The 18,661-nt window shown below is 48.8% G+C and overlaps 1 protein-coding gene across 2 annotated transcripts in view; it reads right to left on the minus strand.

Moving 5' to 3' along the window:
* The window catches only part of LOC123448584 (peptidyl-prolyl cis-trans isomerase PASTICCINO1), a 60,651-nt gene extending 49,473 nt beyond the window's left edge, over positions 1 to 11,178 (minus strand). For both annotated transcript variants that reach the window (XM_045125537.1, XM_045125536.1), the window contains exons 1-6: positions 10,833 to 11,178; positions 10,504 to 10,588; positions 2,695 to 2,764; positions 2,109 to 2,206; positions 1,808 to 1,930; positions 700 to 732 (exon numbers count right to left, since the gene is read on the minus strand). In XM_045125537.1, the coding sequence (XP_044981472.1) occupies positions 700 to 732; positions 1,808 to 1,930; positions 2,109 to 2,206; positions 2,695 to 2,764; positions 10,504 to 10,588; positions 10,833 to 10,903 (480 nt within the window). In that variant the 5' untranslated portion in view covers positions 10,904 to 11,178. The remainder of the gene's footprint in view (positions 1 to 699; positions 733 to 1,807; positions 1,931 to 2,108; positions 2,207 to 2,694; positions 2,765 to 10,503; positions 10,589 to 10,832) is intronic.
* Between the last annotated feature and the right edge of the window lie 7,483 nt (positions 11,179 to 18,661).

The raw sequence follows: 18,661 nt of genomic DNA on the forward strand, positions 1-18,661 counted from the left end.
TTGCATATTTACTTAACACACTCGCACTCGTACTGAAGCTCGGCCTGAAGACACTCACGTACATGGATGGCTTGATGACTTGACCAATTTCTTTACAAGCACGCACTACTACGTGGGTCTAGCAGGATTGATCAGATCGACCTCTTCTGGACACACGCACGTGAGAGGCCGGACACACGAGCTGCAGTGGATAACGTGACGGCATGAGCCCCTTTTGGGCGGATGCGGACACTAGTAGGACATGGATTGTAGGACATGGATTGATTACGCGGAGAGAGTGAATGGGGAGGAAGGCGAAGATGACTTATGGACCCGCCTAGTCAATGAGAGTAGCGATGAACTGGCCAGGATCATTCCTTTCCTGGTGTGCCAAACAGGCATAGGGTTAAGCTTGATCAGGATACCGATTTCAGGGATTGAGAGGTTGGGGTTCATTTCCGACGAGCCATATGAATTTAAGGTTTAAAATAGACTTTACTCTTGCATAACCAACAAAAAAGGTCTAACATGGGAGTAAAGGACGCCAATAACATTTGGGGAATACCAAACTGAATGTATGAATCCTTTTATTATGCTGACTTTGCAAAGCACCAAAAATATCAAACAGATGCTCCAAACATAAATAAAATGAAGTATTTGAAATCGCAACTGGATAAAATTGGATATATTTTATGCCATCAATATAGAATGTCTGTTTACCTTCTTTACAACCCCTAAATCCTCAGTCACGACCTGAAAGATAGATAAAACCAGAGTCACTAATCGAATCCAACGTGGCACGTAATACCATTATGTGTCTGATTGGTACTAAGCGTTGCAGTGAGTACAAAGTCATGGAGTCAGGAAATCAACTACCTGGGGCATAGTTTTAAAAACCAGATCGGACCGGCGGTCTGATAAAAAAAACAGAACCTGAGCCTTATCCCCTTTTTATGTTGCATTGGTCTTTTAGTAAAAAACCAGGGAAATATTTAGAAGGTGCATAAACTGGGGATCAAACCCTTGACCTTGAGCCAAGGCACGCTAAAAGCTGAATAACCAACTGGGCTAGCAACAATTTGTGATTTATTAATGGATTACATCGAATATTATGTCTACCCATTTGATCTGAGGTCAGTTTCCTGAAAAAATAGCTTAAATATTGCAGTTTTTGGTTGCCAATTAACCAATTGAGCTGGCGATCTGACCGCTGAAAATATGAACCCACAGTCTCACCAGTTCGGTTTTTAAACTATGACCGGGGATTACAAGAAGAGAAAAATTAGGACATCAACTTAGCAAATGGAGCTTAGATGAATCATATGTTTATCTGACCAACATGCTTATTTGCATTTTGCACTTAACTCGATAGTTCCCATAGGGGATGCCATTTCCTGATCGATATCATTCACCTATTCATGAAAGATAGAAATACAAATCTCTATCATTCACAAACAGTTTATTATGCTGTACACTGATACATTACACATATGCTGATGTTGTAGTTGTTCCTGAGATATATTGGCCCAACATCCAAGATGGTAACAGAAACAACCGGTAACCATGAATGCCATCATTATGGTGTGGGACAAGCCTGGTGTGCACAGCTACAGCAGAAGGACGCATGCAGGGAGAACAGCTCTTTTAGGTGGCTATTATTTTACGAGCAGTCTTATCTTAATTAACATAAATTGCATACCTCTTCAGAACTCATATCATGCTGAAATTGACGGATTTAGCAGTACAAAAACTAATGGCTGAAAATATATCAGAACCACTGTACTATCATGATTCCGAATTATATACAACGTATCATAACAAGACTAACCTTGGCTTTAAAGAAATTCAACATTTCAACCTCAAACTGAAGTTCATCATCTTTTGGGAAGCCATCTGGAGGTGTAACTGGGCAATCATCCTCTGCATAGTGTATTTTCGGCTCCATTTTAAACTGAAAAGATATATGTGACCCCCGGGGGGGGGGGGGGGGGGGGGGGGGGGGGGGAGGATTAGAGACAGCAGTAAATAAGACATGCGTATTTCGAACTAATAGCATTCTCAGAAATATGTGCCCTTCCTACAACATTATTTTTATTTATTACAACTGGCACTCTGTTTAACAGAAATACCATAGCAATTTCACCCTCCAGCATTGTTGGAAAACCTTCAGCAAAGCCAAGGATCATTTTGCTCTTCCCCGACACAAATCTGAGTGGGATTCCTTTTCCTGTTATAATAATAATGGTAAAACAAGACGATTAGAGCCCCAATACCTTGAGCTGACTACCTAAAAAAAGAGAAAGGTGTAGATACTAATAAATGCATGTGACAGCGAAAGTGAATTATAAGATAGATATCTTAACAAAAGATTTTACTTTCATCTCGTCTAATCTAATATGTGTCGTATTGCAAGATGAAGGAAGCATAGTGTAAATGCTTTTGCTGGAAGGGTTAAGAAGCAAAGCTGGATACCACAGAACTGTTTTTTTTCTCTTTATTCGCAGCATGCACAAACGTTAATGTTATATCTGCTATTAGAAGACTGAAAGTCTGTATCTTGATACTTGAAAGCTACGCCAGCAGGAAGAGGGCTATTGAAGCACTAAATTTCTATGAAGATAAGAATCTGTCGAATCTGAAGCATCATGATGGTGTTTGTAAACTAAAAGAACTGTATATATGTAGTGCTGTGCTAAATGGGTTTTGCCTAATCACCTCCATGTTCCCTTCTTGTAGAATTCACAACAATGCCTTCCATGGTTCGAATAGTGCAATGAAGTATAACCTGTAAAATGACTAGAATTAACGAAGAGTTTGACCACGAAATGTCCCACAGTCTCCTCTAACAAAATAAATCAGAGATTGTCCAATGAAAGGTCGACAAAGCCATCATGGGGGCCCTGAACATTTATAGGACATAAAGACACATGACTTCGTCTGTATTATCTTGAGTGCTGAACAGCACCTCAAAACTTGAGCTGTGATGTGATCATCCGTTTTTAAATGAATAGATGGATATTGCACAAGTTGATGATTGGCTCAATCAACTAGAATTAAAGGACTTCTTAATTATTCAACAGTAACAGTACAACGGCCCTAAACCCTATTACCTTTTTATATCAAGGTAAAACATTTCATGAAAGCCTTTGTAGGAAATATTTCCATTGAACACCAGCTTTTTGTCATGTGGCTTCCAGTATTTAGTGATGTAGAACTAGAGGTATTTGTCATCAGAAAATACAGAGTTGTAAAGCCTGATGGATAAGTCTCTGTACTAAGGTCTTTGTGGGACTGCAACACATGGTCCTTGTGTCCTTGTGGCTGTTAGGATAGCATCCTTGACCACCAAGGACCGGCAGTTAGGATAGCATCTTAGACTAGCATCTTAGCAGCATCTTAAACTAGCATCTTAGCATATGCTTGGCTGGCTAGCAGCCTATAAATATCTATCCCCAACCCCTCCGGTTGGCATGGCATTTTGCGAGAAATAAACCAACGAAAATTGTCCCAACTCTCCCAGTGTCATCCACCACTATCAATGCTCTGAAACGACTAACAAGTGGTATCAGAGCATTTCCTGCTCACCTCTCTCCCCGGGAGCTGAGCAGCCCCAGCCGGTAGCAGCAGTTGCTCCGACTGCCCCTGGTTACCACCCTCCCACCGGACTGTCGAGCAGCAGCTCGTCAGAAGCAGCCTCTTCTCCATGCAACAGCCCCCCAGCGACGAGCCATGTCTGCAGGCCGTTCTCAGCACACGGCTAGCTCAAGCACACGGCATCGACAGGAGGCCGAGCGGACCGTGGTAGAGGAGCGTGAGCGAGCAGCTGCAGCAGCCACTGCTGCGGCAGCAAGGGCGTCGAGGTTGTCAGGAGGTAGAAGCAGCCAGGACGAAGGTAGAAGCAGCAACGGCGGCGGAGGCAGCACGTGAGGCTACAGCAAAGGCCAAGGCACTTCGCGACACCTCCGGCAGCTCCGCGCCTGCGGACGACAGCGCCGACGCAGACCGCGACAATGTGGCGCAAGAGCGGACGGCGCAGTGGGCAGCCGAGCACGCCTGCGCACATCGCAATAGCGCTCCAGGAAGAGGCGCACACGACGACGGCGGCTGCAACGACCAGGACCACGGCCTCTACGGGGTTGAAAGTGCATGCTATGCCCCTAATCGACTTTTGGTGTTAATGACAACACATACATAGGAAACTAATCCTATTTGTTGAGTGTATCTCAGGATGGCAAGTACTTTAGTAGATTGAGAATTATGTGCCAAAGGTGGTCTGAGAAGATCGGGATTTATATTTCAAGAAGGCTCGGGATTGAGAAAAGATGATGTAGACTATCCTTTTGAGTTTACTATTATTGAGTATAGGGATCCCGCACTATTAAGAGGGGATCACAGGTTTTGCGATGAACTTGCTGATACCACATCTTCACTATCCTACCCAATACCACATATTCTCCACTCTGTTCCTATCTCAAAACAGGTCTATTGCCTCGGACTTCCGGCTCCCTCCGGACGTCCGAGGGCCGGACGACCGGCAGGCTTCGGAAATCCGGAGCCCTCCACCAGAAGAAATTGAGTCATATAACTCGGATTTCCGGCTCCCTCCGGACATCCGAGGGCCGGACGTCCGACCAGCTTCGGAAATCCGGAGCCCTGCACCAGAAGAACATGAGCTCTATAACTCGGATTTCCGGCTCCCTCCGGACGTCCGAGGCCCGGACGTCCGTCCCCTTCCGGAAATCCGGAACCTCCCACCAGAAGAAGTTGAGTCGAATAACTCGGATTTCCGGTCTTCTCCGAACGTCCGGTCGCTGTTCAATTCACAGGGGTTCCAGTCATATCTACAGCCCTCGGACGACCGACCCCTGTCGGACGTCCGACCCCTTGCGGACGCCCGGACTTTCGGAAACTGCCGGACGTCCGGACCCTGTGTGACTTAAAGTGTCCCCAACGGCTGTTTTACACTCCCCACTATATATACCCCTCACCCACTTCGTGAGAGGGTGTCCAACACAGCTAGAACACATCCAAGAACACCTTTCTTCTCACTCACTCTTGTCTACACCAAGTCTTAGATCCCAAGAGCATTTGTGAGTCCCTTGAGTGTTTTTCCAATCAAAAGATAGATCGTCTCCCTCTCCTCCTTCCCACCAAAGTGATTTGTGATTTGAGCAAGTTTTGAGCAATCCCCGTGATCTTGTTACTCTTGGAGGTTGGAGACTCCTAGGCGGTAGGAGTCTTCGGAGAGGAACCAAACCATTGTGATTTCCCCCGGAAAGTTTGTGAAGGTTTGGAAGCCACCTCAAGGCTTACCACTAGTGGTTGAGAAATGCCTTCGTGGAGTTATCTCAAAGGGAGAATAGGGTGAGCCTTCGTGGCGTTGGTGTGCCTTCGTGGTAACATCCGCCCCTCTAACGGTGACGTAGCTTCCCTCCAAGGAAGTGAACATCGGGATACATCCTTGTCTCTCTTGGAGTTTCGGTTATTCCTAACCCTAACTCTCTACTTGTGTTAATCCTTATTACGTACTTGTATTTGATTATTGTTTACCGCTTGTCTTACTTCACTCTAAATAGCTTACTCCTTGTCGTAGCAATTATTAGGCCTACACTCATATTCCGCACTTTTGCCTAAAATTGCTAAGTAATTATTAAAATTTGGAACTGTACCTATTCACCCCCCTCTAGGTCCATCTCGATCCTTTTCAGGGGTCCGGTCTGTGGTCAGGGATGTTGGTCCCGGTGTTGGGTGGCCTACCCTCACCAAAACCAACTACGTCGAGTGGGCCGCGATCATGAAGATCGGGCTCCAGGTGCAACACCTGTGGGAGGCGGTCCATGACAGCGAGGGCGACCACCATGAGGATCAACAGGCGTTGGATGCCCTCATCGCCGCAGTCCCGCCCAAGATGCAGTTCTCGCTTTCCAACAAGCGGACTGCCAAGGAGGCTTGGGACGCCATCTCCACGGCACACATCGGCAGCGACCGTGCTCGCAAGTCCACACTGCAGGCACTTCGCAAGGAGTGGGAGAGCCCGGCCTTCAAGCCAAGTGAGGACGTTGATGACTTTGCTCTCCGTCTCAACACTCTGTTGCAGAAGATGGTGCAGTTCCGCGATGTCACCTACAACGAGGAGAGAGCTGTCAAGAAGCTTTTTCAGTGCATCCCCGAGAAGTTCAAGCAGATGGCTCGCTCGATCGAGTCTTTGCTGGACCTCTCCACGATGATGATCGAGGAGGCGATAGGTCGCCTCAAGGTCATCGACACCGACGAGTCACAGTCTCTCTCGGGGCCCATCACCACCGGTGGGAAGCTGCTCCTATCTCAGGAGCAGTGGGATGCTGGCCTCGGTGACTGGAAGAAGGGGGAGCCCTCTTCCACGGTGGGCGGCCACAGGCGCGGCAACCCGCGCAAGGCGCGAAGAGGCGCCCAGAGCAGGGCACAAGGACGTGCCGAAGGTGACGCCCGTGGAGACACCAGGGACGGTGCCACTGGCAAGCACAAGCCGGCACAGGACAACAGTTGCCACAACTGTGGCCGACTTGGCCATTGGGCCAATGAGTGTCGACAGCCACGACACGGCCAGGCTCACGTCGCACAGGCGGAGGAGGAGACGGCTCTGCTCATGGCGCATGCAAGCATCAAGCTACGGCTCTTCTCCACCTCGACAAGCCAAAAGCGCACGCTCTTCTCGGCGATGGCTCCGGGAAGGACAAGACTGCGGGGTGGTGCCTCGACACCGGCGCCACCCACCACATGACCGGTCGAAGGGAATTCTTCGCCGAGCTCGACTCCGACGTGCGAAGCTCCGTCAAGTTTGGGGATGCCTCTGCCGTGGGAAGTAAGGGTGTCGGCTCCGTCATCTTCATCGCCAAGACTGGAGAGCACCGGCTGCTCACCGGTGTCTACTACATCCCCCGCTAAGGAACTCCATCATCAGCTTGGGACAGCTGGATGAGAGCGGCTCACGCGTGCTGATCGAGCATGGGATCCTACACATCTGGGATCGCCAACATCGCCTTCTCGCCAAGGTACGCAGAGGTGAAAATCGACTCTCGTCCTTGACGTGCAGGTGGCACAACCCGTCTGTCTCGCTGCTCGTCAGGACGACGAGGCGCGGCAATGGCATGAGCGCTTTGGGCATCTTCACTTCGAGGCCCTGAAGCATCTAAGTGCCAAGGAGATGGTGTGAGGCCTGCCGTGCCTCGACCATGTGGAGCAGTTCTGCGACACATGCATGCTGACGAAGCAGAGGCGACTCCCCTTTCCCCAGCAGGCGAGTTTCCGGGCCAAGGAGAGGCTTGAGCTCGTGCACGGGGACCCGTGCGGCCCAGTGACGCCAGCCACACCAGGAGGTTGACGTTACTTCCTGCTGCTCGTCGACAACCTCTCTTGCTACATGTGGGCGATGGTCCTCGGCGCCAAGGGAGAGGCAGCGGACGCCATCAGGCGCGCGCAGGTTCCTGCGGAGGCGGAGAGCGGCCGCAAACTACGCGTGCTACGCACTGACAACGGCGGCGAATTCACGGCGGCTAAATTCGCGTCGTACTGCGCTGATGAGGGCATCCAGCGCCACTACTCTGCGTCGTACAGCCCGTGGCAGAACGGCATCATCAAGCGGCGCAACCAGACGGTTGTGGGGATGGCTCGGGCCCTCCTCAAGCAGAGAGGGATGCCGGCTGTCTACTGGGGAGAGGCGGTGTTGACGGTCGTCTACATCCTCAACCGCTCGCCTACTAAGGCACTCGACGGCAGGATGCCGTACGAGGCCTGGCATGGGCGAAAGCCAGCAGTCTCCCACTTGCGGGTCTTTGGCTGCCTCGCGTTCGCCAAGAAGCTCGGCCACATTGGCAAGCTCGACGATAGGAGCACTCCGGGAGTATTCATTAGCTACGCAGAGGCTTCGAAGGCCTACCGCATCCTCAACCCAAAGACACAGCGTGTGCGCACGGCGCGAGACGTCGTGTTCAACGAAGGGAGAGGATGGGCATGGGACAAGGCGGTGGACGACAGCTCGACTCCGACGTATGACGACTTCATTGTCGAGTACGTCCACTTCACGGAAGCGGGGGGAGTAAGCAACTCCTCTTCGTCGAGCACGTCTACCCGAGTTTCCAAAACTCCATTGACCCCGATGTCTACTACGCCGATGGCACCACTACCGGCGACGCCACATACTCCAGCACCGGCAGTCACCCCTCCGGGCTCGACTTCATCAGCACCAGCTCACTTTGAGCACAGCCCTATGGAGTTCGCTTCCCCGCTCTCACGACGAGGAGCGCATAACGCGTATCATGGCGGCCAACCGCCACGGTATCATACGACGGAAAACCTACTCAGCGACCAGCCGGTGCCGGGACTGGTGTCACGCGACCTGGAGGCACAGCTACAACTTGCGTGTGACGACGGCGAACCTCGGTCCTTTGCAGAGGTCGAGAGAAGCGCGGCATGGCGCGCCACGATGCAGTTGGAGACGGATGCGGTCGAGCAGAACCGCACTTGGGAGCTCGCTGACCTCCCTCGTGGTCACGGCGCGATCACCGTTGAGTGGGTGTTCAAGATGAAGAGGGATGAAGCCAGCGCCATCGTCAAGCACAAGGCTCGCTTGGTGGCACGAGGTTTCTTGCAGCAGGAAGGGGTCGACTTCGACGACATTTTCGCTCCCGTGGCACGGATGGAGTCCGTGCGACTTCTCCTTGCGCTAGCTGCCCAGGAGGGCTGGCATGTCCATCACATGGATGTCAAGTCGACGTTCCTCAACGTCGACTTGAAGGAGGAAGTCTACGTGCATCAGCCGCCGGGATTTGCGATCCCCGGCCAGGAGGGCAAGGTACTCTGCCTACGTAAGGCTCTCTATGGCCTACGGCAGGCACCTAGGGCGTGGAACGCCAAGCTGGATTCCACGCTAGAGAAGATGGGCTTCGACCAAAGCCCGCACGAGGTGGCCATCTACCGATGGGGCAGTGGAGGAAATGCCCTGCTAGTGGGCGTCTATGTTGACGACTTGGTGATCACCGGTATCAAGGATGCAGAGGTGGCGGCGTTCAAGGAAGAAATGAAGGCCACCTTCCAGATGAGTGATTTGGGGCTCCTCTCCTTCTATCTAGGGATCGAGGTGCACCAGGATCACTCCGGGATCACGCTTCGACAGTCCGCCTACGCCAAGCGCATTGTTGAGCTAGCTGGGCTCACCGACTGCAACCTAGCTCTCGCTCCGATGGAGGAGAGGCTGAAACTAAGCCGCGACAACACGACGAAGGAAGTGGACGCTACACAGTACCGGCGCATTGTGGGGAGCCTTCGCTACCTTGCCCACACACGGCCGGACTTGGCATTCTCCGTCGGCTACGTTAGTAGGTTCCTGCAGCGACCGACGACGGAGCACCAGCAGGCAGTGAAGAGGATCATCCACTACGTGGCGAGGACCCTCGACCACGGCCTCCACTACCCTAGGTGTCCGAGGGAGGCACACTTCGTCGGGTACAGCGACAGCGACCACGCCGGCGACATCGACACCAACAAGAGCACGAGCGGAATCCTCTTCTTCCTCGGCAAGTGTCTCGTGAGCTAGCAGTCGGTCAAGCAGCAGGTGGTGGCCCTGTCCAGCTGCGAGGCCGAGTACATAGCGGCCTCCACCGCCTGCACTCAGGCACTCTGGTTTGCTCGACCGCTTGGTGATCTCCTCGGCCGAGACACTAGAACGATGCAGCTCAGGGCGGACAGCAAGTCCGCTCTGGCCCTGGCAAAGAACCATGTTTTCCACGAACGGAGCAAGCACATCCGACTGAGGTACCACTTCATCCGAAGTTGTTTGGATGAAGGGAGCATCGAGGCGAGCTACATCAACACCACAGACCAGCTCGCAGACCTACTCACCAAGCCTCTTGGGAGGATCAAGTTCCTCGAACTCTGCTCCAGGATCGGGATGGTTCAACTCTCCCACAAGACGACGCACAAGACTTAGGGGGGGAATGATGGATAAGTCTCTGTACTAAGGTCTTTGTGGGGCTGCAGCACATGGTCCTTGTGTCCTTGTGGTTGTTAGAATAGCATCTTAGACTAGCATCTTAATAGCATCTTAGACCAGCATCTTAGCATATGCTTGGCTGGCTAGCAGCCTATAAATATGTATCTCCAACCCCTTAGGTTGGCATGGCATTGTGTGAGAAATAAACCAACAAAAATTGTCCCAACTCTCTCAGTGTCATCCACCACTATCAATGCTTCTATCCTCAAAGAACATCATCAGAGACATCGTTACTAGGTACTCTCAGTTCAATGTACCTACTTTTTCTTGACATTGTTTGTTTTGAGGTTGCTTACCACATACACCATATGATCAATGTACATACTTTTACAATTGTTCATAAGTTACACTAGCAGTAGCAATATAACTCTCGAGAGCACTGGGCTTCCAGAAAGGCTGAGAAGCATAAGATGGCAAAATTTTGATTGAGAGAGCCCTATGTCACAATAGTCTGCAGCAAATAAAGGTTTGGAACGATGGGGGGAAACTGGCCTGACCTGATCTCCATCTGCAGGAGTCGCGTCTCCCCTGCCTGACCGGATAACCGCCTTCATCAAACTCCCAGGAGTAAGCTTCCCCCTCCTGCAACACAAATAAGGTGTGAATCAAACCCATTTGCAGCTTGCTATATTACGTACTCTAGCTTTAATATATATAAAAGGTACTCTAGCTAAGTACTAAGAACTTTCGCAACTCTGCCCCCGTTGTCCAGCAAATTTCGTAAGTTGAACAAATTCTCTCTTGCCAATTTCTGATACCTCGCTGTAGACTCCCTACCCATACGGCTTGCCGCGGGGGAGGGGGGAGGAGGAGGAGGAGTGCTGACCTCTTCTCGACCGCCTCCTCGGCGGGCGATTTCGTCTTGGCGGGAGCCGGCGGGGGATCGTCGTGGGACATGGCTGAAGCTTGTGGAACAGCGGCTGATGCAGATAGGGAATGAGGAGGGGATCGATCTCCTCTCCAATCACGTATGTGTGCGTTTAATGGCGGAGCTGGGAGAAGTTGAGCAGGTGAGGTGGCGGCAGCGCTGCTCAGACTGGGTTGGACTTGGACGCTTCCGCGCTCACCGGCGTCAACTGCCGGCGGAGGATACAAAGACAAACCACGCGATCCGGTCGGCCGAGTCCATGTCGACCACCACCTATAAAGCCCGAGTAGTGAAATATAGTTTATTTTTACCTCTCAAAAGGAAAATGTTAGAATAAATCCAAGGTACGCGGTCGATCCATCGAGGAACAAGCAACCACAGCACGATGATGACACCGAGATTTATTAACGAGGTTCGACGAACTCGCCTATTCTCCGGAGCAATGACTACGAGCGCTCCTCCCCGAAATACCGCAACACCGGACACCCGGGCACGGGCACAAGCCGCCGGCTCCCCCTTGCGAGCCTGTTGCTATCTAGTCGTCATAGGTTACAACGTGGGGTGCCTCCTCATATATAAGAGGCCAAGGGTACGACGTGTCCGACTACGACACTACATGTATCCTACCCACACTACAACACCAAGTCCATATGTAACCCAACTCGTACATCAATATTCGACACAACTCTAACAAACTCCACCTTGGCGAATATTTTCACCACTTTGAATTTGTCCATGCATCAAACTTCCATGTACTCCGGACTTGTGTTGTCTTCTTCGTAGCTTCCGAGAGCTACCCGACGAGTCTGCCCCAGACCAGCCGCCTCCGTGGGAACCTGCTGCTACTCCTGCAACTCCAGTTTCCGTGACTCCACCTGCAATAGTGCTTCCTTGCAACTTGTAAAGATGTGAAGCCGTCCTCGCTCCAATCATCATGGTCACATCATCTTTCATGTTTCCATGGTCTTCTTATCCCGATCACAACGGAATACCATACCACCATCATGAAGAACTCCAAGCGAAATGAGATTCCTCCTTAGCCCCGGCACATGCCTGACTCCCCGAAGCATCCGCTCAACTCCATCAAACATCTTGATTTTAATGTCACCTACTCCAGCAACACTATAACCAGTGTCATCGCCCATATAGGCTAAACCAAAATCACCAGACTTGTACGAAGAGAACCACTCCTTGTTGGGTGTCGCATGAAAAGAGCAAGCTGAATCCAACATCCACGCTTCACTTTTGATTGACCGCCTCTCTGATACTACGAGGGCATCACTACTGATGTCTGAGTCATTACCATGAATTGCCATATTAGCACTTGACCCACCATTGAGCTCTGGACATTCCTTTTTTAATATGTCCCCTCTGCTTCTGTTGTGACACTGTATTTTCTTTTTCTTTTTCTTGTTCTTCCCTGCCTCATATCCCTTCCGCCAACCTTCACCCTTGACTAGCAAACCTTCACCATGAGAGACTTCCACCGCATTCTTCTTTCTCATATGATAAGATAGCAAGGTCGTCATCGTGCTCTGATACCACTTGTTAGAATAAATCCGAGGTACGCGGTCGATCCACCGAGGAACAAGCAATCACAGCACGATGACGACACCGAGATTTATTAACGGGGTTCGGCGAACTCGCCTACTTATTTCCCGTTGCAACGCAATGGCATTTGTGCTAGTTATTTACAATGAGATGTTTGATTGCATGTAAAAATTGTGATTTTAATACTACAGTATTAACAAAATTGTTGTTTTTTTCTCTGCATAAAAAAGGAACCCCAGACCTGGAAAAGAAGGGGTGAGACGTTGTCATCTTCTTCCCCTGTAGATAATGAATCATAGATAATGTTGTTCTCTGCACCACCGAGGTCACCCTCTATAGATAATGAATCATTATCCCGGTTTTTTTGTAAGAGCTGTTTCATTCAAAGCAAATCTCACGTACTAGCTTGCTTCAAGATCTCAATCTGTATGAATCTAAAATTGTAAGGATTGCATGTATATTAACCATGTTATGTAGTACGAGTCAAAGTAGTTTCTCTTTTCTTGTTCCGTTGTGTGTTTTGATCTAATTGGGAATTGTTTGGTGATGGCACTATTATTTTTTCTCTTAGGAGCAGTTTATTTGTTAGGCGAGATATTTAGGATAAGTCAGAGATGTGTTGATTTCAAGTTATATACTTGTCTATTTACCAGATGATTGTGTTGATTTGAACGCTATAATTGATCCATTTTGTTTCCCACATGTAGAGAAGAAAAACAAAGCATTATGGACCACTATTCAACTTGACCTACTCGTTTCTGTAATGAAAGAGTATGCAAATGCTGCTAAATTTTGTGGTCAGAATAGATGGACGAAAGAAGGATGGAATTGCATGGCTACACGCTTGAATAATCAGTTTCCAAGAGCTAATTTTATTGTTTCACATCTAAAATTTGGAGAGCAACGGTTGAGAAAAAATATTTTATTGTCAAATCAATTGTACAAAAGAGTGGCTTCGGTTTTGATCCTATTACAAAAATGCCAACAAGCATTGATGAAAAATGGGATGAATTGAGCAAAGAACAGCAGAAGTGGAGATACAAAGCTTCCCCTTACTATGATCATTTGCATGCAATTTATGATGATAAGTTTGTTTCACATGTTATGAATATAGCACATGGTCTTGCATGCTTGTAGTTTACAACCTATTCCTCTGTACTCATGTAAAACTCATGTAAAACGGCACAGGGGAAGGGTTGTAAGAGCACAACTGATATGGTTGAAGAGAAGATCAGTCTAGCAACACATTTACCACGAGCGCAGAGCTTCACACAACAAGTTATAAATGCCACTGGGCTTAATTCACCTAGTCCAACATTAACGGCTCCAGGCTTTGAAGATCAACATTATGAGTTGGGTAAAGGCATATATGGTGATGATGTTGAAGTATTTCCGGTTGACAACATAGAACACATGGAGAATAATAATGACCAATTTCCCATAGAAGACATGAACACACTTCGTGACCCACCACCTATAAAAAGGCTAGGACTTCTAAAGGCAATGATGAAGGTGAGGCTAAGTGAGGCAAAGAAACAGCGATTGAAGATCTAGTTGATGTTAGAAAAGAAGAACTTAAAAGTTATGTGGATGTAAAGACGAAGCAAATTGAGAGCTATAGAGAAGTTGTTAGGGCATATTTTGTCCTAAGTAATTTTGGTGATTGATGACAGTACCATTGCGGACTAACCGTGTGCATTGAGCATTTCAGATTATACATGGCAAGGCACAAGACGATTCGTCGCCCCTCGGTGGTTTTGAAGCATGGTGGATTCTACGGTTCTCTTTGGTGGTTTTGAGTCGTAGGAAAGCCGTACTATTAAGAGGGGGTCCGCGTCGGAAAGGTTTGGGTGGAATCAACTCACACACGCACACTTTTTCTTTCCACCACCTTTTCTTTGCAACAATGGAGCTTCCTATTGGTCTCTGCGAGCCTCTGCAAAAAGTTCCAGCGGTAGTACCGCTTCTGGACGGTAGTACCGTACTGTGTGAGCGGTTGTACTTCGTCAAACTTTTTGTGAATACTTTCCCAGCGGTGGTAGACCCGGTAGTAGTATTTTTACTACCGTGGCTTTATGCCTACCTAGCGGTAGTACCGCAAGGGGCAGCGGTAGTACCGCTTCCCGCCAAGCGGTAGTACCGCAAGGGGCAGCGGTAGTACCGCTCACCCCAAGTGGTAGTGCCGCTAGGGGTAGCGGTAGTACCGCTACCCCCAAGCGGTAGTACCGTGCTGAGGGTGATGTAAGTGAGGGTAACGGTTGGATTTGTTCCCTCACTATATAAAGGGTTCTTCCACTCCAAGAACCCTACCTTTGACCTTCCAAGACTCCATTGTTGCTCCTAAGATCATTTTGGCCCGTCTCTCTCCCTAGCCAATCAAACTTGTTGATTTCCTAGGGATTGGTTGAGAAGGCCCAGATTTACACTTCCACCAAGAGATATTTGATTACCCCCACTAATCCCTTATGGATCTTGTTACTCTTGGGTGTTTGAGCACCCTAGATGGTTGAGGTCACCTCAGAGCCATATCCATTATGGTCAAGCTCCGTGGTCTTGTTGGGAGCCTCCGAGCATTGTGTGGAGATAGCCCCAACCTTGTTTGTAAAGGTCCGGTCGCCGCCTTCAAGGGCACCAATAGTGGAATCACGACACCTCGCATTGTGTGAGGGTGTGAGGAGAACACGGTGGCCCTAGTGGCTTATTGGGGAGCATTGTGCCTCCAAACCGCTCCAACGGAGACGTACTTCGTGTCAAAGGGAAGGAACTTCAGTAACACATCCTCGTCTTCATCGGTTCCACTTGCGGTTATCTCTTACCTTTACTTTGTGTATATTATTGTTGCTATGTATTTCTTGCTTGCATTAGTTGTCATGGTAGTTAGCATCATATAGGTTGCTCACCTAGCAGCTAATTTAGAGAACCTTTATGTTGCTTTCTCTAACTTGGTAAGAAGAGCTAAAATTTGGTAGTTGCCTATTCATCCCCCATCTAGTCAACCATATCGATCCTTTCAATTGGTATCAGAGCCACGTCTCTTTATTAAGGTTTTCACCATCGAAGAGTATGATTGACGATGAAGAGGGAGTCAGTGGACCACCCGAGGCCGTGGCCTTGAATTCGGTCACAAGGGACGACTTGAATGAGGCTATGGCCTCCCTCAGGCTATCCTTGACGAACGAAGTCAAAGTCCATGTTTAAAGAGTTGCTTGAGGGGTTAAAAAATTCTCCCAAACCGTCGTTGGTGATTAAACCTACCAACTCGGAATCGGAGGCCAATTCCACCAAGGAAGCGGCTAAATATGCAACCTTCTTCCCCTCTCAACAAGAATGGGACATGAACCTTTGCCTCAGTTCGACCTCCCCCGGTATATGAAGGACCGGTTCCTACACCGCATATTAATAATCTCGGTCCTCCTCCTAAGCTTGTTAAGGGGGAGTTTGCTAACTGGGTGTGTTGCATTAGGTCTCATTTGAATCATGGCTCAAAAATTTATGGAGAATCATTGAGCAAGGCTTCTACCCGCATGACCCAAGCAACCTCACGCCAAGAGAAGAAGCGGACAATCGATATAATCATTCCGCATTGTTCATTCTTGAGTCTGCAGTGCCTCTTGAAGATCTTCCTCACTTGCGTCCTTTCACTTGTGCAAAGGACTGTTGGGAGCACATCATGGTGTTGTACAAGGGAAGATTAAGCATTCAACGGTCCAACTATGAAGTGGTTCTTGATGCGGCCGATGAGTTTGTGATGAAGGAAGATGAGGACCCTCGAGATCTCTATCAAAGGGTGACTACTCTAGTTGTTGAGCAAGGATGTGGATGACACATGGATCAAGCGCAAGTTTCTCAAGGCCATCATGCCATTCAAAAACGCCATGTCATTTGTCATTCGTCAAAGGCCAGATTTTCACTCCTTGTCCTCCGGTGAAGTGTTGGATGAACTCATGTCAATGAATATCATGAACAAGTCTGCTGATAATGCTCTTGCTCGCATTCTGTCAAAGACAGCTTCACCCAACCTTGTATTAAAAGCTAAGGTTGTTTCTTATGATGAAGAAGAAGAGGAAGAGGATGGCTGCCCTAAAGACACTAAGTATGCTTATCACGAGCACATGGCTCTTGCGTCAAGGCAATTCTTGGGCAACAAGATAAACTCAAGGCCCAACTTCTCCAAGAATAACTCGAGTGGGTCCACGACCAAGCAGCGTGTGAGGACATGCTATAACTGCGACAATGTGAGTCACTTCGTGGCAGATTGTCCTTATGAGAAGATGGAAGACAATGGTGGCAAGCTCATTCGCAAAGACAAAGCCAAGTATTTCCCAAACAAGAACAACTTTGTCAAGAAACCCCATCCAAAGGGTATGGTGGTGTACCGCCCAAGATGCGACCCTATCCTTATTTTGGCGTGAGGGCCTCGACAGGGATAGAAGCGCATCTCGTCGTTTAGCAAGAATGGATATCGTTACAAGTACATGTGCTGAAGAGAAGAGTATATGGAATTGGCTTACACTCGCCACAAGCTACATCAGAGTCACATGAGTACAATACATAATTATCACGAAGAAGAGCAGGGTCCGACTACGGACGAAAACAAACAAGAAAAGAACGACGTCCATCCTTGCTATCCCAGGCTGTCGGCCTGGAACCCATCCTAGATCGACGAAGAGGAAGAAGAAGAAACTCCAAATGAACAATCATCGTGCTCGCGTCTTAATATCCTTACATGTACCTGCAACTGGTGTTGTAGTAATCTGTGAGCCATAGGGGGCTCAACAATCTTATTGCCAAAGGTATCAAGACTAGCAAAGCTTAATGGGTGAGGTATGGTTAACTGGTGAGGCTGCAGCAAGCGACTAAGCATATAGTTAGTGGCTAACTTACGAGTACAAGAATAAAGGGGGTGATCTACGCATAGCGGATGTGAACTACTGGTAATCAAATGAATGATCCTGAACACATACTTATGTCAAACATAACCCCATCATGTCCTCGATCGGAGAAGGGGCTCACGAAAGAGACAGTCACGGTTACGCACTCAATGGGTATATTTTAATTAAGCTTACTTCGAGTTATCTAGAACTGGATGTTAAACAAAGTTTCCACGTTGCCACATAACCGCGAGCACGGCTTTTTGAAAGATTTAACCTTGCAGGGGTGCTCCAACTAGTCCATCACAAACTACCACACGCTGCGACGGAATGACCTCGATCGGGGAAACACGTGACCTCCTCGGATCCCTATTGCAAAACCTCAACCTCAAGTTAGCTCAAAGCATCCTCGGAATCCCTCGCACAAGACGCTCGATAAAAGGTAAAACAAGTCCAGCAAGGCCGCCCGACGTGTCGACGATCCCGATAGGAGCCGCGTATCTCGTTCTGAGGACACGACGGATAAGCACAGCGTACGGTGGCCTGATAGACATCACCCGAGTTGCCCCGGGTCGGCCCCGCAAACGACTCTGTTTTGGACCAGCACCATCAGCACTGGCCCTCCCTGTATTATGTTGACTTACTCCTCGGGTAGCGCTAACTCCCTATGTTTTTCAGTATTAATAGAATTATTATGTTGGGCAAATATAGTACCAATGTTGGGCCTTGCCAGACGAGATTTATCCCAAAACGAGAATCTAGGGGGTCCCCATAACAACCCCAAGCATGTTAGGAGCACTCATTTATGGAACTTAACACCGGTAGCCAAAACTAAGGGGGCAAAGGTGGAACAAAACACGAGGCTAGAAAGGCCGAGCCTTCCACCTTTTACCAAGGATATAAGTGCATTAAATTAGATGGCATTTAATAGGGTGATATAACAAAGGACCCATGTTCTCACATGGAAGCAACTGCACATGCAACTAGCAACGCTAACACATGGATAAGCAAGCAGTAACATAGCCAATCAGTGGTTTGCTAGGTTCTGAACAGGTTGAAGGTTTTCATGGCAATGTTGAGAGGCTGATATTTAACATGTGGTAGGCAACGAGACATAGCGATAGAAACGAAACAACTAGCATGTCAATGATACTAATGGTATCTAGGGAAATGGTCATCTTGCCTGAAATCCCGCTTGGAAGAAGAACGAGTTTGTGAAGCACACAAACCGACGTAGTCGAACGGGTCCTCACATTCCGACAAGCTTGCGGAACTCTATCGAGACAAAGGAAACCGGAAACAAGAATCAACACACGAAATTCACCACACGATGCACAACACAAATGATGCATGAGCAGTATCAAT

This window comes from Hordeum vulgare, chromosome 4H, assembly GCF_904849725.1.
Source record: "Hordeum vulgare subsp. vulgare chromosome 4H, MorexV3_pseudomolecules_assembly, whole genome shotgun sequence".
NCBI classification, from domain to species: Eukaryota; Viridiplantae; Streptophyta; class Magnoliopsida; order Poales; family Poaceae; genus Hordeum; species Hordeum vulgare.